At 48.2% G+C, this 23842-nt stretch overlaps 3 protein-coding genes across 8 annotated transcripts; 1 reads left to right on the forward strand and 2 right to left on the reverse strand.

Moving 5' to 3' along the window:
- Window positions 1–1554: 1554 nt before the first annotated feature.
- SCNN1A (sodium channel epithelial 1 subunit alpha) lies at window positions 1555–9398 on the forward strand. Of its 3 annotated transcripts, XM_061454051.1 has the most exons (14): window positions 2268–2413; window positions 2716–3089; window positions 3512–3767; window positions 4639–4826; window positions 5593–5693; window positions 6366–6529; window positions 6861–6959; window positions 7129–7246; window positions 7495–7573; window positions 7709–7778; window positions 7897–7954; window positions 8076–8131; window positions 8691–8766; window positions 8989–9129. In XM_061454051.1, exons 1-13 carry the CDS (start codon window positions 2408–2410, stop codon window positions 8721–8723), a joined length of 1602 nt encoding a protein of 533 aa, XP_061310035.1. In that variant the 5' UTR covers window positions 2268–2407; the 3' UTR covers window positions 8724–8766; window positions 8989–9129. The 3 variants fall into 3 exon arrangements, with proteins under 3 accessions (XP_061310034.1, XP_061310035.1, XP_061310033.1); XM_061454050.1 differs by lacking the exons at window positions 2268–2413; window positions 7709–7778 and adding an exon at window positions 1555–1697 and having other exon boundaries at window positions 8989–9398; XM_061454049.1 differs by lacking the exon at window positions 7709–7778 and having other exon boundaries at window positions 8989–9398.
- Window positions 9398–20436, reverse strand: VAMP1 (vesicle associated membrane protein 1). Of its 4 annotated transcripts, XM_061454053.1 has the most exons (5): window positions 20399–20436; window positions 19907–20036; window positions 18957–19115; window positions 18660–18711; window positions 9398–10163 (listed from the first exon to the last, which is right to left on the reverse strand). In XM_061454053.1, coding segments are annotated over exons 1-5 (483 nt in total). In that variant the 5' UTR covers window positions 20401–20436; the 3' UTR covers window positions 9398–10023. The 4 variants fall into 4 exon arrangements, with proteins under 4 accessions (XP_061310037.1, XP_061310036.1, XP_061310038.1 ...); XM_061454052.1 differs by lacking the exon at window positions 20399–20436 and having other exon boundaries at window positions 19907–20083; XM_061454054.1 differs by lacking the exons at window positions 9398–10163; window positions 20399–20436 and adding an exon at window positions 16036–17700 and having other exon boundaries at window positions 19907–20083.
- Window positions 20437–23043: 2607 nt separating this feature from the next.
- Window positions 23044–23750, reverse strand: MRPL51 (mitochondrial ribosomal protein L51). The gene is made up of 2 exons (XM_061454056.1): window positions 23483–23750; window positions 23044–23313 (listed from the first exon to the last, which is right to left on the reverse strand). Exons 1-2 carry the CDS (start codon window positions 23739–23741, stop codon window positions 23117–23119), a joined length of 456 nt encoding a protein of 151 aa, XP_061310040.1. The 5' UTR covers window positions 23742–23750; the 3' UTR covers window positions 23044–23116.
- Between the last annotated feature and the right edge of the window lie 92 nt (window positions 23751–23842).

Consider the following 23842-nt stretch of genomic DNA (forward strand, 5'->3'; position numbering starts at 1 on the left):
AAAACCAACCCTATGGAAAAAGTCTTCTGAAACATAAAGCAAATATTTATCTAGATGTGCATGTGCTTTAGACTGTCATTCAGATACGGCGACTCAATCCAGATGTTTGAGGTTTTAAGTATTCCTCAAGCCAAAAGAAATACAGAAATACAAGTTAGCTTTTTTTCACACCCAGCAAAAAGGACTGTGTTTCTGAACTCATTTGCAAAGATCAGTGGAAGACTGTTTAAAATACTGTGGAAATCGGAGAATGCCTAACAATTAGCACTACCAAATTCAGCTGTAATTGCTTTGTGGGTGCTGTTGAGTTAAATGAGTATAAAATGGGTATTTTCAGGGGCAAAATCATTTTTGTTATTGCATTAAGACAGAGGCACAATTCCAGTACAAGGGAGGTGGGTTTTGGAGGATGGTCCATTAGTGTAGGAAATCACGCTGATGTCAGTCAGTCAAAGAACTTATAAACATGCTCTCTATGAAGTGACTTGGTTATGTGTTACACTGGGAATTGTAAGCACCAATGCTGCATAATTGTTAGTACCTCTGTGTATGTTCTCAGAGTTTAATGCATAGGCTACAAGGCTGGTTCAAAAGGCTGATGTGCATCTTCAGGGATTCTCCAGGTCTACCTGAGTGCATAAAACAGCTTCAGGAAGAGCTCACACCCTCCACTAAATGGCATCTCCTTCTGGCACTGCCCAACATGGGATACAGAGCTGCATGGACCGTAAGTCCAACCCAGAAGGGCATTTCTAATGCTCGGAGGAAGCTGCCTTGTAACTGGCATTTAGTAATAGTAATAGTAGTAATAATAATAATAGTAATAGTAACAAACAGTAATAGTTCATCCCCCCCCCCCATCCCTCCCACATTTTTAGATATAGATTGGACATAAAGAAGAAGCTGTTCCCTGTGAGGGTGCTGAGGCACTGGCACAGGGTGCCAGGAGAAGCTGTGGCTGCCCCAGCCCTGCCAGTGTTCAAGGCCAGGTTGAATGGGACTTGGAGCAACCTGGACCTGTGGAAGGTGTCCCTGCCCGTGGCAGGGGGTTGGAACTAAATGGTCTTTCAGGTCCCTCCCAACCCATGATTCTATAATTTTGCAACTCATCTTTCATGAAAGTTCAAAATAAATCACTTGAGACGCAGTTAAGTTTAGAACTGCAGAGGAAGCGATGCTTTTGCTTTGCATTGCTTTTTGTCACAGGACGGAGCTAGAGGAAAGCTCTAAGTTGTGGCTGTAGGTTTGTAACAAGCATCTGTCACAAGGCTCTTCCTGGCACGCTGTCACTTAACTGCCAGCCTCAAAAGTTACTGCTTGCCATTTTCAAGCATGGTATTTTGCAATATGAAGAGGTAAAAGTGGCTGTGTATTTTGAGTCACTAACCAAACCATTGCTTTCTCCAATAAGGATCAAAATTCAGTGGCAGATGACTGGTCTGGAGCAGGTATTCATAAAGGAAAGAAAGAAGTGAAAACCTCAGAGAGAGCTAGTTTGAGAGAAAACCATTTGGGAAAAGGCCTGGGAAAGAGGTTCCAGTGTTCTCATGGCAGGGGGGTGTTTGGGACCTCTGGTCACTTTTGGCTTTGGGTATTCATTTCCGTGGTCTGAGGAAACACTGCAAGGGTTTGGGTAACACCATAGGCCTTGATTTTCCGGGCGCAGTGAAACAAGCTCCCACTCATGGCAGGGCCGGGTAGTTCTGGTTAGGAAACGATTCTTTAGTTAATGAACCAGCAAGGGCGATGCTATCTCATGCGGATCACTGTGCCGCCACCAGCCTTCTCTGCCCAGCCCATCCCTCTTCGCAGATCTCCCCCCAAACTCTCCATCACCCTCAGCTTTGCCCTCGGAAAGCACAATTCGGCGATTAAAGCCACGCAGGAGCCCTCACCCTGCCTCCCCAACAGGGTGCCCCGTCCGCCCGGCACTGCCTTCGGGACGAGCGCTACCAGCCCGCTTTCTGCATCACCTGGTAGGAGGATGAGGAGGAGGGACCGGCTGTTCCGCACCATACCTGGCCGGGGCAGGCTCCCCTCGGGGGCACCGGGTACTCCGCCGGGAGCGCGGTGGCCGCGCCTTGACCCGCCGGCAAGCACCCCCGGCGCCTCCAAGGTCACAGCCCCGGTGCCTCGGCCGCGAGCACTTGAGAGTTTAAAGAGGCTTTTCTTGCTCGGGAGCGGCGCCCGGGGGGAAGGGGCAGAGGAGGGAGGGAGGGAGGGAGGAAGGGAAGGGAAGGGAGAAGGGGCGGGCGGGGAGAGGCTGGCAGGGCAGGAGCCGGGCGGGGTGCTGGCTCCAACTGGAAAGGAACCGGTCCCAGCCCAGCCGGAGAGGCTGCGGGAGAGCCGGCAGCGCTCCGGGAGAGCACACCGGCCCCGGGACCGGCCCGAGCAGCAGCCGGCGGCCATGGGAGTCAGTCCCGGGGAGCCGGGCAGGGGTCGTGGCTGAGGGAGGGCAGCGGGAGGGACGCGGGGCTGCTCGATGGGGGAGGATCTGCCCCGTCACCTGAGGGAGAGGAGGGCTTGGAGGGGAGGGATAGGAGCGGGTGCATGGAGGGCTGGGGACCTGCAGCCTGGGATGGGGTCGGGAAGGAGAGGATGAAGGCACCGAGTTTTTGGGAAGATGGTGATGCAGGGACAGTTTTTGCACCTGGAAAGGTTTCCTGGAGCCCCAGTCTTGGAGGGCTAGCCCTTAATTCTGAGTTTGTGCTATAGGGTGGGTCTGTGAAGACAGGGAAGATGCCAGAAGGAGAGAAAACAAGGCAATGTAAGCAAGAAGAGGAGCAGCAGCAGAAAGAAGAGAAGCGGGAGGGTCTCATCGAGTTCTACAGTTCCTACCAGGAGCTATTCCAGTTCTTCTGCAGCAACACAACCATCCACGGGGCTATCCGCTTGGTGTGCTCCAAAAAGAACAAGATGAAGACAGCCTTCTGGTCTGTTCTCTTCTTTCTCGCCTTTGGCTTAATGTACTGGCAGTTTGGGATCCTCTACAGGGAGTACTTCAGCTACCCTGTCAACCTCAACCTCAACCTTAACTCCGACAGGCTGACTTTCCCAGCTGTGACGCTGTGTACCCTCAATCCCTACAGGTAAGAAATAGACTGTTCTATCGACAACCCCAGAACTGTTAACCATCTTGATTTTTGCAGGCATAGGATAAAAGCAGGTACTCCTCCTGTTCTTCTCATGGTCCTAGACTGTCCCCTTCTATAGCATTGCCAGTGGAAAGGACACTTTACTGCTGCAGGGCTTTCACAGTAAGGCATGTTACTTTAGGCAACTATTTGGTGGTGTATGTTAGCAAGCTGCCCTGTAAACTGCCACAAGGCAAAAGCAGATGTGTTTACTTCTCTCCTACAAGAACGGTAGCCTCCAGCAAGGGCTTGGATTTGCAGCCAGTGGCAGGAATATCCTGAATCATCCCAGCAAACTTTGCCGAATGTCTTATTCAGAATTGTTTCTGTGCATCCACCCCTAAGCCTCCCGGCTCCTCTTTCCACTCCCTGTATAGATACAGCGCCATCCGGAAGAAGCTGGATGAGCTGGACCAAATCACCCACCAGACACTGCTAGACCTTTATGACTACAACATGTCTTTGGCACGAAGCGACTGGTCCACGCTGGCCACACGGAAGCGTAGCTCAAGAAGTCTGCTCCATCAGGTCCAGCGCCATCCACTGCGAAGGCAGAAGCGGGATAATGTAGTCAACTTGCCAGAGAATAGTCCCTCAGTGGACAAGAATGACTGGAAAATTGGCTTTGTTCTGGTGAGATCCCTAGATACCTTATGTCCTACCCACTCCAGTCTGCCTAGGTACTTCTGTCATGTTAGAACCTAGGCCATGCCTTTCCTTACATAGAAGTCTGACTGATCTGCACTGGCTTTTGCTAATGGCAGATAAAAGGTAGAGCTGAATCTTTTGCTCAATGCAATCGTGTTCCCCAAGTCCTGTCCCTGTCCATGCAGGCCTCAGGATACTTGTCTACAGGAATGCTCATCTTTTCCCAGGTGGAGCAGGGAAACCTTGTCCTTCCTGAAGACATCATCAGCCTTGCACTTGCCTTTGGAGAGCCATTTATTAACCTCAACCTCAGTGTTGCTCAATAACAGCAAAGGGGAAAGTATTGAATGGCCGTGGGTCACATGAAAGGGTCATGGTCACACTTGCTCCTAGGTAGCACCTTCTTCACCCCAGGGTATCTGTGTTTGCATTATAAAGAAAGGCACTGAAGGACTGAAGCTGATCACTTACCTGTTAAGTGGTGTTCCCACAGGATCACAAAGGTTTTTTCGAGCACACCCTGAAGGAAGGGCTCCCCACACAAGAATTTAAAGCTTCTGGGTTTATAACACGTAGAATTTACGCGCAGATCACACTGACACCTCACTGTAACTTGCTGCCTCTTGGGTTTTAACTCAGCTTTGCTCATTCTACTGGTGTTTCCCGTCCTCCAAGGAGCTGCCCTGGATTTGCTTTTCCACATCTTGTTGATCACCTTTTGGTTGAGCACAGGAGCCCTTTGGAGCATTTCCACTCCCTGCCTATGCTGAGGGCACAGCCAATCCACAGGCACAGCCTCGCCTCCTGAACAAGACTTCTCTGACACGGTTGGTTTTCTTCTTTCTCCTCTTAACAGTGCAGTGAAAACAACAAGGACTGTTTCCATCAGGCGTACTCCTCCGGGGTGGATGCCGTGCGGGAGTGGTACAGCTTTCACTATATCAATATCCTAGCGCAGATGCCTGACGCGAAAGCCCTGGATGAGTCCGACTTTGAGAATTTCATTTATTCTTGCCGCTTCAATGACGCAACGTGTGACAAGGCGTAAGTGCTGGAAACATCCCACTGAGTCTTCCTAAAAACACCCGTGTTGTGTGCCTGGGTCCAGAGGGAATCAAGGAATCCACATTAGAGAACCTCTTTCCCATTGTGGCATCTTTCCTTGTTTAGATCCTATTGTCTCAAAGGATGTTTCTTGAGTCTTTCCTGTGGGTTGTGCTCACCAGGGCCACAGTTTCTGTGACCCAAAACTATGGACCTCAGAGGATGGTTTCACCTTTTCCTGGGTCTCACAGAAATGAAATACACCGGTACAAACCCCAGAGTGGGTCCAGATACACAGTGTAGAAGTCTACACTGGTAGAGTGGTAAAGTGGTTCGTGCAGGAGAGGTGAGACCGGTTACAAAAAGATGGTAAAAAATATCCCACTTCTCTGCTACTGTTATTGGTCAAAAAGCCCCAAAGAGGTAGTGGAATGAAACCCATCAGCAAGGGAGGTAAAGAGGTGGGAAGAGCTAAGAATGTTGTCAGTGTTAGGAAGGTTATACAGTAATTGCTAGGACTGCTAAAACCCATTTGGGCTCTCAAGTTAGCAGTATGACAAACCTGGTATAAAAACCTGGGGAGCTCCTGCACATTTTGATTGCTTTTCCCATTCAGGCAAGTTTACATAACAAATACTGCCCATCTGCTGTAAGCCCCTCTCCCTGCAGGTGGAAAACACTTGTTCCCCTCAGAAAGCCCTTCCCCTTGGTCTCAGCTCTTTGCAGCCCTTCTCACCCAGAGTGAATGTTTCTGTTCCCCTCTCAGGAATTATACCCACTTCCACCATCCCTTTTATGGGAACTGCTATACCTTTAACGACAACAGCAGCAGCTTGTGGACATCCTCGATGCCTGGGATCAGTAATGGTAGGTGAGAGGCAGTCTTTGGTAAGAACAGCTCAGCTCTGTCTTCCCCAGGAGTTAAAGGCATCCTGTTGTGCTTAACGCTGGTGGTGGCAGATGGCAGCTGGGCTCTGTCTTGCCCAAGTTCTCTTTTCACCCATGTGGAGATGGCTGTCTCACAAACATGGCTGTCCCTCGCTGATGCCCCACTGAACACACACTTCCATCAGTGCCTGATCCTTATGTTCATTGCTCCCTCTGGACCTGTTCTAGCCCTTCCTGAAGTCCCCTGTTGAGCTGTAACTCTGTGCTCCTGAGGTCCAGGTCTTCACTTTCCCCGTTTTCCTGTTTCCAGCAACTGCCCTGTTTGTGTTCCCAACCCCTCTGAAACCTCTCTAGGCAAAATGTTCAGGCTTTTCTTCTATCCAGCTCAGGCTCTCCCCAAAATCTCTTTTCCCAGGTCTGCTTTTTTCTAAGCCACGGTGAGGAAATACAGTTTTCTCTGGATAGTCTTGGAGCCTCCAGCTCTATCTCTGGCTTCCTTCCAGCCACCCTCAGTCGCTGCCCAGCTTCACTACAAGCTGGTTGATGTTTCTCTTCCTTTATCTCTTATGGACTCATTCTAACCATTCTGCTCTCTCCCCTCTCCCACATGATGGCCAGCCATAACCTCCCTTCTCTCTGACATTCCCTCAGGTCTCTCTCTGGTGGTACGTACTGAACAGAATGATTTCATCCCTCTGTTGTCCACGGTGACAGGAGCCAGGGTCATGGTCCATGATCAGAATGAGCCAGCTTTCATGGATGATGGGGGTTTCAATGTACGCCCTGGTATCGAGACCTCCATCAGCATGAGAAAGGTGAGGAGGCAGCAGGGATAAGACCTGAGGTTACAGGGGAGATTCAACTTGATGAATAGATACAGGTGGGTTACCATGGACCCAGTGTGTTCTAAGTGAGGGGATTAATCACATGGAGTGAAGGGAGGTGAAGAAGAGCAGCTTACTGGGCTAGACGAGAAGCATTTGGCTGCAGCTTATCAGTGAACAATTAAATGGAGGAATGCAGGTGAAGCTTCATCCCAAGGAAAGCTAGGAGCAGATACTGATGGACAAAGCAGTGTGTAGCATGGAAGTGTCAGAGAACAGCAAAGTGCCAGTCATTCTGTGCAATGACTGTTTGATGTTTTAGGAGATGACTGTGCGTCTTGGGGGCAGTTACAGTGATTGCACAGAGGATGGCAGTGACGTGCCAGTGCAAAATCTCTACTCATCCCGCTACACGGAACAGGTAACTCATCATCAGTGGTCCCATGCCACCTTGTTTCCCTACTTTCCTGAAATGCTTCCGTCCCCTAACAGCCATGCTTGCCTGTGGGCTCTGTAATACTATGATGTGATACAGGTTGTGGTGGGTTTGGTTCCCTTGTTCAGCCTTTTCCACCTTGTATGCCTCCCAGGTCTGCATTCGCTCCTGTTTTCAGCTCAACATGGTAGAGCGCTGTGGCTGTGCATATTACTTCTATCCCTTACCCACTGGAGCAGAGTACTGTGATTACACAAAACACGTAGCCTGGGGTAAGTGGACAGAAGGAGCAGTAAAGCTCATGCCCACCTAAACCTGTCTGGTCCACCTCCTATGCATCTCTTCATTGTCTTCAATGAGCTTTCTGGTGTGGGACATCCAAAAGATGTTCTTGTCTTAGATGGTTATGCCCTCTGAGCTTGTGGAAGGAAACCTTCTCTGCATTCCCCTTGCTGTTGCACATCACCTTTTGCATGCAGATACTGTGAGCTTACCTGGATTTACTTTCTCTGCTGTTTAGGCTACTGCTATTACAAACTCCTGGCTGAATTCAAAGCTAACGTGCTGGGCTGTTTCCACAAATGTCGAAAACCTTGCAAGTAAGTTCGATCATCAGTCAGTCAGGAGGACTGGTAAATCTTTATTCCTGGAGTTGTGGGAAAGCATTCCCTGACCAGAGCGAAAGCTTGAGTCCATAGCTGAGCTGCAACCCAAAATGGTATTTCTCCCATCAGGAAGCCAAAATGGCTGAGGAACATCAGTGTCGGCTTGGGAATGAGCTCCCGAGGACCGTGCAGAAGCATAGTGGGAGGTGGGCAGAACTTCAGCATGGGAGGGAGCTTCCAGGTGTGCCTGGAGATTGACAGACCTGGTCTTGTGGCTTCTGCAGCTTCAGCAGCTAATACAGCCTCTTGTCTTCCAGAATGACACAATACCAGCTCTCAGCTGGATACTCCCGCTGGCCATCTGCAGTCTCAGAGGTAAGGAAAGGGTGTCCTGGCTCCTCAGCACTGGTCTCACCTCCCATTTAGCCCTTCCTCAACTAAACCTACAAGAGGTGACTGTGATGATGTAATGCAATTTATTGCACTCTCATTTCAGGACTGGGTTTTTTACGTGCTTTCACAACAGAACAAATACAATATCACATCCAAGAGGTGAGAACCCCTGCACAGAGGCTGTGCCCAAACCAGACGCTATCCCAGTGGAGTGTGTGTGTTGGGGGGGGGCAGAGTTAAGATTAAATCACTGATACGAAGAGATTAGGCATGCGACCCATGGACAAGGCCAGTGGATTTGAATCAAAGTAGAGATAAACTGAAACTTCAACAAGAAAAGGGAACCTAGGTGGAAAATCTGAAAAGGCTCAGATGCTAGTATGAAAATAGTAAGCCCCAGGTGGCTGCCTTGTGGTCTAGACTCTCAGGAAGGGCTTGTGGGAGAGTGGGAAGCAGAGCCATGCAGGATCCTGTACTTAACCAGCATAGGACACCACATACATTGGGTTTCACAGTGCAGTCTCAGAAGTACACTGCAAGTACCAAAGTGTGTATCTTTTGCAGAATGAGGGAACTGCGGAGACTGGGAAAAGCCTGTCTGGGTGGTATATGTGGAAAGAGAACATGGGGCAGAAGGGCACAGAGAAGACAATTACACTTTGTGAATAAAGGCAAGGATTGTGGATTTGGGGTTACTAAGCCTTATCTTTGTTTACAGGAATGGAGTTGCCAAAGTGAATATCTTTTTTGAGGAGTGGAACTACAAGACCAATGGGGAGTCTCCAGCCTTCACGGTACACACTTCCCTGCCATGTCCTCTCTAGCCACCCATTCCCCTGTGATGTATGGAATATTGGCAGGCATTTGTTCCAGCATTGTTGGCTATTGAGTCTCTTTTCCTGCGGCAGGGTGGGAGGAAGCCCCCAGCACCACAGGGCACTGCTAGTGGAAGCAGGCAGGGAGGAAAAAGGCTCAAACGAGGGCTATCCTCACTGGCCTTTCTCCATCTCTTGCAGGTAGTGACTCTGCTGTCCCAATTTGGGAACCAGTGGAGTCTCTGGTTTGGATCCTCTGTCCTGTCTGTGATGGAGCTTGCAGAGCTGGTTCTTGATTTCATCGCCATCACCTTAATCTTGGCTGTACGCTGGTTCCGTTCTCGGCAGCAGCTCTCTCCATCAGCACCCCCTCCAAACAGTCATGATAATGCTGCTTTCCAAGATGAGGCACCAGCTCTTACTGCTCCACACCGCTTCACTGTTGAGGCTGTAGTGACCATGCTGCCATCCTACAACAGCCTGGAACCACGTGGGCCAAGCAGAGATGGTGAGGTGGGACACGAGTGAGGCACTGGCTTATTCCAGTTCAGATGGGTGGCAGTTGGAGCAGAGGCTGCACACTTTGTCTGTGGGACCTGCATTTCCTTCTTTCTGGGATCACTGCTTGTAGGTGAATTCTTCAGTCTCATAAAATACTATTGCTCTGGGAATCACCATGGGTGAGAGTTGATTTAGTGTATGTATGGGGGAGACTTCCACTTAGTTTCCTTACACTCCTTACATCTGCACACCTATACATGCATGCTTTCTTTACTCTGCAACAAGGATGCTGCCACAGTTCTGGTCTGTCATTCATTAAAGAGGTTTGGCAGGCATGACTGGCCTCCTCTCTGGTATGACAAGGGATGGGAATGTAGTCTCAGGCTGAGCTTCGTTAAGCTTTCCCTAAGGTTGGAAACTGTTGCTCTTTCCCAATTCTTAATGTCCAGCTCTGATTCCAAGACCAAGCCACTCACGCTCTTCTACCCCTGAGGAAAGGCTACTTGTATAGCCCTAAGAGATGACAGCCACTGACATAACCTCAATGCGTATTACACACAATACTCTGAGGAGGTGGTTGATGCTTGCTGCCACTCTTGGGTCATGGCAAAACACCCTGGTAGAATAAGATCTCCTTTTTCAAACTGGGTATGTGGCACTGGTAGATCTTGGTTGCTTGGTTGACAAGCAGTCTCCTTCCTTGCAATACACCATACATGTCTATGTCCAGGTTATTTAATTGTTTGCCAAAAAGTCTGGGATAAACTGATCTCTACAGTTGCTTGGCTCTCCCTGCTTTGAGGGGGGGAAAGCAGAGGTGTCTTTGGCAGGACTATGCACACTCACAAAAACAGTATCTCTGCTGCCATGAGGTCCTGCAAAAGAGGATCATAGAGGTCATGCAGTGCCTGCTCCGCTCCACTCATCCCTTTCTTGGTACACACACACAGAGGGTTCGCTGAGGACTGTAAAGCACAGGAGAAGAGCTGCACGCTTTCATCTAAAATCCTTCCTGAGCAAGCTTTAGCCTATTGGAACAGACCACACAGGTAATGAAGGCTCAGACAAAGATAAGGCTCAGGAACTAATTTGGGGATCTTCACATAAGAGCACACATCTCTTGCCGTGAGCTTGCCATGGTATTTTTTACAAACACTAAGTCTTCTGCTGCAATGGTGTTTACACAGCACTTCGTGGGGTCTCAAGAGAGCAAGGGTGATGTCCTTAACAAACACGATTATCCACTTGACTGGACTCACACACAAATACCAGAAAGTGTATAGTTTAGGCAAAGACCTGGGGTACCATGGACCCAATCACATTGCAAACAGCCTCTTTTTCTTATGATTAACTTGGTTTTATACTCAGAACTTCAGGTATTTTAAAAATTAAGGTAGACACACTGCCCTTGGGAGGATGGAGGATTTTACTGCAGCTTATAAACTGTTGCCTAATTCTTCCCTTTAAGATGCTAAACACATACTTGTACTGCTTTTGCTTGATTACCTAAATGCACTTCTCACTTCCCAGCAGAGAGTGATTTTCTTCTTCCTCACACCATGTTCTTTATTATAGAAACATTTATGGGTTTTCAAACTTTATCCCAGTGCTCAGCTGATGACCCTTGTTGGAAGGTGAATATGATGTCTCTGCTGGGAACAGAAGCAAGTGAGTCAGGGGGTGTCATTCAGCAAGGAGGGCAGCCCAAGCAGGAGGGAAAGCCCTGCAACTATGGGCACTTAGAGTTATGGGAGCACATATTCCCATGGGGGCCACCACTGGAAGAAATCAGGACTTGTACAAACTTGATGAAAAAATCCACTTTGTGTGTTTATGGGTGATTTTAAGGGATGTAGAAGAGAGTGAGTAATGAAAGAATGAAATCTCAATCTTGACTTAACAAAGGGACTTTCATGTTCTGTAAAAACGCTGCCCAAGGAGCAGAGTTAAAAGCTAGGGTTAGTGGCTAAAGCAAAACCAACTTTGGTCACAATTAAAATAAGGCAAACAGAGGAGTTCGGATGTTGCATCCAGAGCCTGGTCCTGAATTCAAGTACTACAGACTGCCACCTTAGGTAGTTTCTAGCACATGAATGAACAAAAACCTGACACCGAAGCTGTTTGCTTCACAAAACCACCTCCAACTCAAGACAGGAGAAAGAACAGGTGGAACCTCTCAAATGGCCTTTGCATACCATAAATGTATGATGATTCACATAGTGAGCATGAGCTTTCCTCAATATCCAAAGAGGAAGACATGATTCTTCACATCACACAGTAGTTTGTAATAACCATAAAATTGATATGACCCACTGCATCACGCCTAGTCAAGTGGGTAATTGTAAAGGAAGATTAATCAGAGGCATAACTACTTGACACATTATGTTCTCTTCAACAGCATCCAGAAATATAGCTGTAGAAGAAGGTGATGCATTCCCTAGGGAAAGTTTGCACCATGTTCTCTCTCTCTTCTGGAAACGTGTCAAAATGCAAACCAGGAGCTTTGACTGATGAACTCAAAGTAACGGCCCCGTTCTGGGTAGCTCTAAATCCAGCCTGTACAAACAAGAAGCTGCATGACAAGTTGGTAAACAGACTAGCTCTCCCTGTCCTGAGGGTCAGTGCAAAAATTGCCATCTTGTGAGAAAGCAGGTGATCCTCCCCAGAGGATCCCTGTATTTATGTAGGTGTATTTATGTAGCTGATCCATTTGTAGACCACAAATGAATCAGCTCAACATGGCTGAAAACAACAGGAAAGTCCAGCAGTGCCAACATGAGAGTGCAGAAAATGGAGTTTTTCCATTGAGAATGTCAAATGTTAGAGGAAAATGGGGAAAAGTAGGTGTTTAGAGGGATTTGTAACTCAGCAAAAATACAAACTAATGGTCTGAGGTGGGGTGAATTTTTACTAGAGGATAAAGTTGAATGTAAATGCTTAGGAGTTGTAGGTATGTTAGAGGCATAGCACCGTTATCTGGAGGACATGGAAAACATGCAAGGAGTAACTGTAGGTTGTAGGACACTGAAGAAAAGCAAGCTGCTTCTTTTTGGACTGAGAGGTTCTGTCGTGCTGGGGGAAGGCAGGGAAGTAAGGATACAAATGCTTGAAGGGGGAAGGGAAGTGCAGGAGAAAACTAACTTTGTGGATAAGTTGGAATATTAGAGTGGTTTGTTCTGCAGGAGTAAGCAGCACAGAAGTGAGTAGCTCCTCAATCTTAAGAGAAAGAATGATGAGGAGAAAAAGAAGGTTTACATGATGGGGAAACCACAGAAGAAGAGGGATGAGTGTTTAGGAGCTTAAACACAATAAGGAGGATTTGTGGAAGCGTTTGGTAGTGTTGAAATACAAGGAAGGAGAAGGGAGCTCTGCCAAGATGTGGAAGAACCCATGGAGACAGGGTATAAAAGCCCCAGTGTCTGTGGGACTGCAGTGGGGGCAGGCATTTGCAAGTTGATTAAGGGTTAAGAGCATTTGGAAGTCATGTGATAGCAGAAAAAAGGGGTACAGTCTGGGAAATCTAGGGACATTGAAGATTGAGGGCTCCAATTCAGATGGATTTGGAGCATCTGAGAAACTCTAAGAAAATCTAAAGTACAGGGAGACTGGGGGAACTGAAAGTACTGGAAGAAAGGAAAGAATGGGTCAGCCCTTCCAGGAAGGGGGAAAACTAAGGGAAACTAAGCACAGGATGCTTGAGAAGGCAGGGAATGCAAGGATGGGCAGTCATCCCCTGCTGTGTGCTGAAAACTTGCTCCTTCACAGTGTGACAGTCACAGTTTGATAGATACCCAAACTATATTTCTTTTCCTATAAGAATTAAGGTAACAGAAGAAATACATGGAACACCTCCTGTATGAAGAACTCAGAACAGCTTCCAGTATCTGAAGAGGGCCTACAAGGATGCCAGGAAAGGATTCTTCATCAGAGACTGTAGTGATAGAACAAGGGGTAATGGGTTTAAACTGAAACAGGGAAAGTTCAGGTTAGATATAAGGCAGTTCTTTACTGTAAGGGTGGCGAGGCACTGGAACAGGTTGCCCAAAGAAGTGGTGAATACTCTGTCCCTGGCAGTGTTCAAGGCCAAGTTGGACAGAGCCTTTCACACCATGGTCTAGCGGAAGGTGTCCCTGCCCATCAAAGGGGGCTTTGAGCTAGATGATCGTAAGGTTCTTTCCAACCCTAACAAATCTATGGTTCTATAAGCAACACATTTAGAAGAACTAACAAGCAAACTCTGCTCGCTGGAGTGCTTAGATAAGCTGTACAGATAAGTGCAAGGTTTGTCTGCACAGGCTGAGGTCAATCCCAGAAGGAATTTGAGTAAAGGGTTACCAGGCCTTTGGGACAGGTTCAAGAAAATCCAAGGGGTGGAGATGTGCTACATTAAGAAACGAATAGGATAGCAGTGCTGTTGGTGAAAGGACAGAGCAGAAGTACGGAGTTCAGGAACACACAAGCAGAATGGCTATGTTCAGTCTTGCAGTTCTTTATACTTACCAATGTGCAATATTTAAAGGGGTCTTGTAAACATGAGAGAAGAAAGAGCCTTCAGCTTCTGATTACATGCTTAAAGGCAGCGAACTAAAAAAAGCTTAGTAACTGGAGATTATGGCAAAACAGTACAGTTACTTAAGAAGAGTACAAGGACTCTTGGAAAAGCCTGGCAGGAGAGAACATGAAAAGGTCCTTTCAGCCTCAGCAAGAACCATTTAATGGGTCTATGCAACAAAGGAAAGAATGATATTGGGCTGTTCATATTGGGAACCCAAGGCACAAATAAGTACGTTCTGAAAGACTCAGTCTCTGGCAAAACAAGTCAAAAGATTATCAGGAGCATGGAGGCTGAAATGCAACTTTATTTTGGCCTGTAAACAGGGGAAGTTTTGTGGAGGAACTCAACTGCTTCTAAGAGGAAGCACTGTAGGATACCTAGGAGAAACACTGGGCTGAAATGTATCCAACAGACACGGCTGAGCTGCCTATTTTGCAAAACCTATATCCTTATCTGTTATATCTCTAAGTAAATAATTACTCTGCGAGATCAGAACAAAAGATAAAACCTCTGTACATCCCCATTATTGCTTCTCCAAGTTAAGACTTTTAACCCCAGTGGCTACATCAGAGCAGGGACCTCTGTCACTTCACAAGGAAGCCAGGTCCATTAAACAAGTGTTGCTACATTTCTACTCTGAAGTCTTTAGTCTTTCCCACCATCGAGTTACTTTACAGCTGACACAAGGAAAACAAAACTCCCCCACTGATGAAAGAATGCATCCTACTTTGACCAGTGCATTGGAACCTCAGAAAAGGCCAGAGCAAGGCCTACAGCATCTAGAAAACATGAAGGTTTAAGACATTTAGGAACAGCATAGTTGAGACATTTCCCCCGCTAAATCTGAAGGTGTTGAAACAGGAGCTATATGTTTAAAGACAGAGCTTGAATTTCTAATTAGACACATAAAGAATTACTCCACCAAAGCCTTGGCCTTGCTTTTAGTGGACCTTTACAGTCGTGCTTTGTTCAGGGTAAGACTGCAGGAACAGCAGCAGTGCTGATACTTTAGAGGATGGCCACGTGAGGATTTATGGTTAGACATACAACTCTTTGCAAACACACACAACATGGTTCTTGAGTTGGGCACTGCCCTGGGGCAACTTTCCACAGCATGTTCAGCCCCAGCTTTGTGCTCCACATCAGCTTGCCAGCTTTAGCAAGCAAAGCACTCAAGTCCATACGTTTGGCTAAGGACTCAGAGACACTGTAATCAGTCTGGACGCACATCTGTTCCAAGGAAGAACTTTTCCTGTCTCCTTACATGAATAAGGCTGAGAAGTAACAGGAAGACAACACACAACTTGGCAGGAATTGTAGCATGACTAGTTCATTCAGGTTGTGCAGGCTGTACCTGTGATGTAGTTTAAGCTGTACATGGTGCTTTGATCCACCAGCCAACCCAGACACCCTCCTTTCCCAGCAAGGCTTTTGTCTTGAAAGAAACAGCCTATCTGCACTGCTCCAAATTCACCATATTATGGTTCAAATTGACCATACATTTTCTGGTATAATTTTGGTGATGTTTAAGACTAGACAATGATTGATCATAAGGAGAGCACAAGCCACAGGGGCAGATAAGAGCACAAATACTTCATTTTAAAATAAGCCTGCACTGGACAAAGTGCATTTCCAATGGGCATTTCTTTTTAATGAGTTTCAAGTGTACAGTGAAGCAAAACAAGGCACTTGCCTTTAGTCCAGCCATGTTCCATAGGCTGTAAACAGCATCCTACTCTTGGAGGTCTTGGAACTAGATGATCTTATACCCCAATATTAACATACAACTGTTTTCTGTGTTTAAGTATCTGACAATAGGTTACTGAAACCCAAAGGCAACATACACTGAAGAAGCCTAGAGCTACCAGTAACACACCCTCCCATTCAGGGAACTACCTCCCCATGCATCACATCTTGGCTGGACATTTGGCAGCTGGAAGCAGAGCTGGCTTGGGCAACCTCTTCCTGCAGAGCTACTGGTTCATACATCTTGTTACAGACTTGACATAGAGTCAGTCCAGTATGAGGTTCCAGTACAAGTGCAGCTACCATCATCGCAATAGAAACCCAGCCACTGCTTTGAGGGACAGAAGTTCAGGTGTATGTGTAGAAGTGACAGACAGAAAAAGAAGTCCCAAAACCAGCTTGGCATCCAAACCCATTCCACCCAATGACAGACCAGACAGACTCAATAAGGTGGTGAACTGTGTATTTTAGAGACCATTTAAAGTACATGAGCTGATAACTACAACATGCCAGAGGAAATCACAGTTGTTTTTCTAGAGGAAGGAAATAAAACTGCACGTGCATGAGTGGCTGTAATGCTACGGACAGCAGAGTCCCTTGATTTTACTCAGAGGGCCTTGGTGATCTTTTTACCCCCATGCACAAAGACACAAAGGAAAGGAAAGGGAGCAGAAGAGAAGGCAACATACAACATCTAAGAGAAAGAAACGGAAGAGACAGCCTATGGGGACCTCAGCCCCCCCAGAGGAACAGGAGGTATGAGGCACCAAAGGCTTGTTTAGAAGAGTTCAAGAAAATTTCTCATCTGGGGTCCTCAAGCTTGTATGCCCACCCCCTAAAATGACAGCAGTAAGCAGCGCAAGCAGGCCCTGGCTCCTCTTCAGTAGACGCACTTCTGACCATCCATCACATCTCAGTTCCACAGGGAATTAGGGAAGTGCTCAGGGGACAAGGGCTGCTTCATTCCACATCTTCATCTCTGCCCTCACTCAAGGTGGAGAGGGATGGAATTGCAGGGAGATGAACTCGATGCAAATGAAATGCTGGGCCATGGAAGTAAGCATGCAAAACCTCGCCCCTTCCCAGATGCCCTGTGAGGAGGAAAGTGGCCTCCCTGGCACACCCAATGAAACAAAAAGCATCTGCTCCTCCCATCTTTTGCACTTCACTCCTATCTGGGAACTCCATTGATATTCTCCTCTTATTCTCCTCTCACATTCCCTTAAGCCTAGACACACCCAAAGTAGAGCTTCCTAAATTAAAGAAGTGCCCTCTTTCCAGTCTAATTATAAGCTGCAGCTCAGCTTGTAAAGAAAAGATGCACATTCCTCAGAAGACTGCAGAAACTGAGGAACAGGGCACATTCAAGCAATTCACAACTCTTGTTAATTGTGATGGAGGAGAACAAGGGGCTTGCTTACAGAAAGCCACAGCATTCCGTGCTGCAAGTTTATTTCCAGCAGAGACCACCCTGGATGTAAATTAAAGAGAGCCCATAGGAAGTAGGAGGATTTCAGTTTGATAGTCAAGATCTCTATAGAGATCTAAGCCTACAAAATGGGACATCCATTGTCACTTTGCAATATCTATGCCCAGAGCAGCATTTCCCTCCAAATCCCTAGCTAACCATTCCAAGGATTTTCTAACTCCTGCTGGAAGTTAGGGCTTTGTGGCAGCAGAAATGGAACAGGTATTCTTAATCAGAATGCTGTGTGGCTCATTCAGGGTCATCTGGAATACCTCCAGGCTCTTTCAGCCCCATCTGCTACAGAGTGGATTTCCTTTGACATTCAACCAGTAACAAAAGCAGAATACCCATTCCTATTCTGCCACTACCCCAAAGTCTCCTAGAAAGCTACAAGCTAGTAGAAAGCCACAGCATCCTGGCTTGTGTCTGCATAGATAAAAGGAATATTTTCCACCCTGCACTAGACTCCTTACCATTGTTCTTTTGCTCCTTCTGGCAGGAGATTTTACTCCCATACCTGCCTTCTAGACAGTAAAAAACCTCTCCTTACTTCACTGTGTGCAGTCAGTTGCACTTGACTGAGGTAATCATGTAGGCTCTCCTTTATCATAACTGAAATGGCCATATTCATACAGCAAGTCATCTGAAAATAAGGACAGGCAGAATCTCTCATGCTCATCTGTCCATGACTAGAGAAATTTAGATCACTGTAGAGCCTGGTCAGATGGCTCAGTACTGGCCAATGCAAACTAGCCTTTATTTCAGAAGCTTGATGAAAAGCTTAAGTCATGCTGCCATTCTTTTTAGGCAGAACACTAAAGAATCTCACATGCTGAAGTCCTTCATCCCTAAAGGCACTGCATTAAGGCATTCTTATTTTGCTAGAATCCACACAGGCACTAGTTGACAAACAGCCAAAAATAAACCAAAGAAATTCCCTACAGAAGAGCAGGAGCAATAGCTACCTGCTCCTCCTTTACTTCTCTTTCCTCTAAACTCTAAAGCTGCAGCAGCTGTTTAAGGCTAACCATGTTCAGTAGAGTGCTTCAGAGTCATATAGAGAAGACTAATTAAAACCAATAAAGAAATCAATGAAGAAGCTAGGTGGAAGGGAAGGAAAGGTTCAGGGATAAGAAGAGACAGGCAAGGTGACAGGACAGTAGGTTGCAGACTGAAGGAGGTGCATTCAAGTAAATAAGTAGACTGGAGACAAACCAATACGGAAAGAAAAAGGAAAGAACAAGAGGGCAAGTTATACCAAAGGTCCCTCAAAGAGCTCCAAATTCCCCACCAGGGAAGGAACTTGCCAACCCACCCACTCCAGGGTAAAACCCCTCATACTTACAGGTTCACCTGACCTGGCAGACAGAATTTCCCACTTCTACAATGATGGCCACCCCCAGGTCCTTCTGTTACTATGTAAAGGTATACAGTTTCTAGTGTAAGTGCAGGAGTTCCAGCACCACCACCTCCCTTCCCCAAGGACTGAAGTTAATACTTATACAACCAAGACCCTCCAGATTTCAAATCTAAAAGAAAGAGTTTAAGGTACTGTAGAGTTGGTGCTTCTTCACTTTTGATCCTGAGCTTTTCAGTACTTACTTGCAATCACCACCACCACAATGGCACCAATCACTCCCATCATGATCATCATCTGGAGAGAGAGATTGTTAAAGAGTAATACTCAGACCAGACTGACAAGTTCACATCTTCTCAGACAGCCAAGGACCATAAGCCAGACCTTGAAGGTAGGACAGCCAAGACCTCAAAGTCTTTCCACACTGAAAAAATCCTAACCATTTGAAATCATTATTACACCCCAACTGTCCTCTCAAAGCTCTGGAGAAGACTAGCCCAATGTTCTTCTGATGAAGGAGATCGTGGCAATGGGAAGCTCACCTTGCAGTTCTTCCACCAGTACTTCCTTTTGAGTTTTGCTGCACTACTTTCAAATTGTGAGGCACCAGCCTGAAGTGCATCTGCCCGGTCATCTAGCTCTGACAGTTTCTCATCTCGTTCCAGCACCTTGTCTACATTTACACACATTATATCAACAACCTGCAGAAGGAAGAACAGTAGGAGCAGTTGTACTGGTAAAGAGAGTTGAAAACAATAAGAGACAGGAATCTAACATGGAGATGCTAATAAGCAAAAGCTCTAAACAAGGGAAAAAAGGCTAGGATAAAACATGGCTTTCAAGTCACTGCCTGCTCTGAAGAGAGGAAAAATTAGCCTCCCTCTGCACACACACACACACACCCACCCCCGTTAAAGTATCAGTTCAAGTACACTTAAACGAGGTCTTCAGCCCCGCATTCTCACCTGTTTTTAAAGCTCCCAAATGCAGCAAGCCTCAGCCACCCCCATCATGAGAATAATCGTAGGCCTACTCTCTGGTTATTGCAATGATTTACAGCTACATGTGGCTGCCCCAGTGAGGCATAAAGGCGTTACTGCAGGCCAGCAGCCACGCTACAGACACCGACCCTGGAAAGTCAGGCAAGGGTCCCTGCACGTCAACACATTCAGACTGTTCGCTTGAAGCAAAAGGGCAGGAATCGAGACCTCTTCTGGATGCGCTACAGGAGATACCAAAAAAATCTAACAGGTCTGCTCCTTAGAAGTCATAGCTGGGATAAAGCTGCTTTTAAACATAAAGCAATCTCTCCTCCAGCCTCTTTATAGGTCTGCCACCACGATAACATTATTACTGCGTTTCTGGCACTGGCATAACAAGAGCAGCCACCCCCTCAGCAGCAGGCGCCTGTCAAGAGCATCACTACTGCACAGCAGTAGCAGAGTCCAGGCAGTTGATGGGAAGCCAGCACACGGCTGGCAGAGCTACTGACCTCCTTCACCTGGGCCTGCGTCTGCTGCAGTCGACGGTTACTGCTCTGATTGGGGGGTGCCCCAGCGGGGGCCCCACCAGGAGCTCCCCCTTCGGGGGCCCCGGGAGCAGGTTGCTGAGCTGGGTCAGACCTAGGGAAACACATATGAGCAAAGAGAAAACCTAACGAGATGCTTAAGAGAGAGCACCCTACTCCCCAAACCCATCTGAACCCCGCTGCCCGGCACCAGCAGCAGCCCCAAGGGTCCGCAACCTGCCTGAAGCCCCCCGAACCGGGAGCAGGGGAGAGCCCAGAGCAAGGGGAGGGTCGGGGGAGCAGGAGCCCGGGGGAAGGAAGTGAAGGAGGCAGCTGCTGCAATGCGCCACTCGGCTCCACCAGCAGTGGCCAGGACAGGGGCTCTGCATTCAGCAGCCGGCCGGCCTGCCCGTCATTATCCCCCGCCCTCATCTCTCCCTCCCTCCTCTTCTCCGCCCGCCGCAGCCAGACACTCACATCTCCGAACCGGACCAGCACCCCGGAGCACTCCGCAACCAACTCCGCACCGGCACTCCCGACAGGAAAAAGACTTATAGAAGACGAGGCCCCGCCCCTAAGAGCAAACAGCCAATCAGAAGTGGCAGCGGGAAGGAGTGGCCGCAAGCAGCAAATCAGCACAGCCTTTGTGTTACGCCGCAACCAATCAGCGCTCCGCGACCCTGGCAGAGGGAGGTGCCCTGCGAAGACGGTGACTGAGCCGAGCCCCGCCCTCTCCCTCGCTCCGGGCGTTTGAGAGGACTAGCAGCTGTGACTGAGCCTTGGGACACCCAATAGGAGCAGAGCCCGCCCCCACGGGCAGCGGCCGGGCCGGTGAGTAGCGGCGCTGGGGCGGTGCGCGGTGCGTCCCTCATCGCCAGCGGTCCCGGTAGCTCTGAGTGAGGGCTTCCTTTTAGGTGACGCAGGGCCTGAGCATGGCCACCTGCCCCATCCGGTTTCACCTTCGAGCCCGTGCCGTTACAGGTCCATAGTGTGTGTGTTGGCTCTGTTTGAGCCACTGGCCGGCTCCTGCCATGGAGCAGGGGGTAAGAGGAAGACCCAACAAGTCCCCACAGTAGGTGTCTTGGAGCCTGTGCTGCCCGCTGGGGTAGCCAGGCTCCAGCAGCAGCCCCAAGGACAGTTAAGTGTTGCCCTCAAAAGATGTTGAGAAGCAGCCTGCTGGATCAGAAGGGAGGATGCATCTGTTCAGGACAGAAAAGGAGGCAGGAGAGTACTGGCACAGGAAGTCTCCGTGCAGCATTTGGTGTGGTGAGTACAGTGACAGGTAGAGGTTTGCACCTACGCTGAGCTGCCTTTTCACTTCATAGAATCAACCAGGTTGGAAAAGACCTTTAAGCTTATCCAGTCCAACCGCTCCCCAGCACTGCCAAGGCCACCACTAACGCGTGTCACTGAGGCCCTCATCTACACAGTGTATGAACACTTCCACGCATGATGACTCCATCACTGCCCTGGGCAGCCTGTTCCAATGCCTGAGTACCCTTTGGGGAAGGAATTTTCCCTAATCTCCATCTAAACCCCCCCTTGGCACAGCTTGAGGCCATTTCCTCTTGTCCTATCACTTATAACTTGGGAGAAGAGACCAGCCACATCCTTGCTCCTTTCAGGTAGTTCATAAGGTGATACAGACCATTAATAAAACTTTGTTTGCTTTTTTTTACATCAGATCTAATAGATCAGTAGATACAAATGACTACGTTACTAATTACAGCCTGGGAACCAAAAGACCATGGCTTCAAGGAAGGCAAAGACTTAATACAAGGTTGAGACAAGAGCAGATGGTTTGCAGGTAGGACTGTTAAGGGTTAAGGAGCAGCCTAGCACTAGCCTCAGCAGAACTGCAGGTTTTTAAGCTGTGCCTTCAGCCAAGCTGCCAAGGGACAAGTCACAGAAGAAATTTCTGTAGCTTGGCGACCTTCTTGCCGCAGTCTGAGAACGGTTCCAATAACCATTGCTAATAACAAGATGGAGCTTGTGGATCTACTGGCCCACAGAGCCCTTGCCAAGTTGATGCTTAAGGACCAAGAGGTGACAAAGGATACCAGGTACCTTTCTCAGACACTTTCCCAGTTTCTGACATACTTTCAGGCAAAGATTTGCTACACCCAAGGTTTGTGTATGTGATAACCCCCACAAGCTCTCTTCCAGGTGCTCGCTCCATCTCCGCTTGGACACACATGCATTTCCCGAATCCACAGGTCTGCCACCTTGCTCCTGAGAACATGGGCTTCAGGTGCTTCAACAGAGACTTTGGCTACAACCTTCCTAAGGATTAAGACTTAAAATTCCTTTCATTCCCTGCTTCTTCCAACCAAGTGCTTTGGAAGACCAAGTAGCATCGCTCAATAACAAGATACATCTCAGCAGGTAAACTCTGCAATTACCTAGCAGCCAAATTAACTACTCCTGGAGAAGAGAGGCAAACACCCGCTCATCATTCTGATGTTTCTGAAGTGTGTAACAGTCTTTGTGATGCTGGACTGGCAGGATGCCAGCTTTGACTCACCGTAACTTCTCTTCTAAGGGAACCAGTAACAGTTATGGAAAACTAGAAGCCAGAGTTTTTTAAAACAGTTAAGTGCCTGAGTTTCTTTTGCAAATCCTAACTAGATTAGAAACAAAAGGCCACTTGGTCAGTAAGCATTATTAGCATGGGGTTAAGTCATCACCAGTGTGAAAGACAAACCTGTTCTTAAAACAGGTTTTGGTGCATTTCAACTAATATTTGGATCATTGACACCTAATTACACATAAATGGAGAGGAATGGGGCAAGCAGGAAGATGTTAGCACACACTCTTAGCTCTAACTTGAAAATTCGGTTATGAGGAAAAAGATCTAAGCTGGAGCATACTGAAATTGTCAAGTAGGACATCAGAACCTGAATCAGAGACTGAAAGTGTGTGAGAAGCATGGCCAAGAACTAGAGGACACTCAGGTCAAGTTCAAGGATGCAGGCTGGAATAGGTATTTGTGAGAAATATGTAGGGAAATGATTGAGGGGCCAGAACTTGCACAGAGGAGCTCAGGCCTGAAGCAGAAGCAGGACCTTGGTACCAGGCCAGAAATGCAGAGTAAAGGTTGCAGAAAGCACCAGAAACCCAACTGTGTGAAAGCTGTTTTTATTCTGACCACGACAGCACAAAACCATGCTGCATATATCAACCCCCCAGTCAGTCCTAACGGTGCTTCCCAGTGCGATTGAAACGCTTGTACAAGTACCGGATCCTCTTGTTGAGTTTGTGGTAGTCCTCCATAAACATCCGATCTCCCACCATCTTCTTCTTACGAATGCACCTCTGCAACTCGTTTCCCCGCCAGCCTCGCAGCCACGACGGCCCCACAATGAGCTTCTTCGGATGCAGCTGGAAGCCACCTGAAAACGGGAGGGAAGGGAAGCGCAGAGAGGATGAAGCTGGGCCCTGCTGTTCCAAGGGCAGCTGGCTCCAGTCCTCGCTGCCTGCTCGTTGCTGGAAGAGCCGTTCGCCCGCAGGTGTGTCCAGCCTGCCTCCCCTCAGGCCACAGCGCAAGGCGGGGTGTCTTACCCAGGATCCCCACGTTGTCGTAGACCCCGAACAAGGCTCGTTTTTCCGTCCACCGATCCACCTGCTTGCGCTTCTGGGGTTCCCTGATGCGGATAGGCCGGGTGAGGCCTGCCAGGGGCGAGGACAGCGGCACGGGGAGGCCAGGCCGCACTGGCCCGCACAGCGCCCCGCCGCTGCTGCTAATGCTCCGCTCGGCGCGGAGCAGGGGCGCGGCGCAGCCCAGCAGGGCTCGCCCGGCCGCCCGCACCAGCAACGCCATCGCGGTGACCCGCCGTGTCCTTCCGCTTCCGGATCGACCGCAGCGGCCGGAAGGGGAAACAGAGAGACAGGGACTGACGTCACGCTAACGGTCCAAGAGGG

This window comes from Pezoporus flaviventris, unplaced genomic scaffold (genome assembly GCF_033815535.1).
Source record: "Pezoporus flaviventris isolate CSIRO_AGI_PZ_B2104156 unplaced genomic scaffold, CSIRO_AGI_Pfla_v1 ptg000015l, whole genome shotgun sequence".
In the NCBI taxonomy this organism is placed as follows: domain Eukaryota; kingdom Metazoa; phylum Chordata; class Aves; order Psittaciformes; family Psittacidae; genus Pezoporus; species Pezoporus flaviventris.

Coding starts and splice junctions, on each gene's coding strand:
- VAMP1 (XM_061454052.1), bottom strand. CDS start 20,050: ATGTGTTTCCCTAGGTCTGACCCAGCTCAGCAACCTGCTCCCGGGGCC. Junction 19,116..19,906: donor CGCAGGCCCAGGTGAAGGAG/GTCAGTAGCTCT, acceptor TTCCTTCTGCAG/GTTGTTGATATAATGTGTGT. Junction 18,712..18,956: donor ACTGGTGGAAGAACTGCAAG/GTGAGCTTCCCA, acceptor CTCTCTCTCCAG/ATGATGATCATGATGGGAGT.
- SCNN1A (XM_061454049.1), top strand. Junction 4,827..5,592: donor GACGCAACGTGTGACAAGGC/GTAAGTGCTGGA, acceptor TTCCCCTCTCAG/GAATTATACCCACTTCCACC. Junction 5,694..6,365: donor GATGCCTGGGATCAGTAATG/GTAGGTGAGAGG, acceptor ACATTCCCTCAG/GTCTCTCTCTGGTGGTACGT.
- MRPL51 (XM_061454056.1), bottom strand. CDS start 23,741: ATGGCGTTGCTGGTGCGGGCGGCCGGGCGAGCCCTGCTGGGCTGCGCC. Junction 23,314..23,482: donor CGACAACGTGGGGATCCTGG/GTAAGACACCCC, acceptor TCCCGTTTTCAG/GTGGCTTCCAGCTGCATCCG.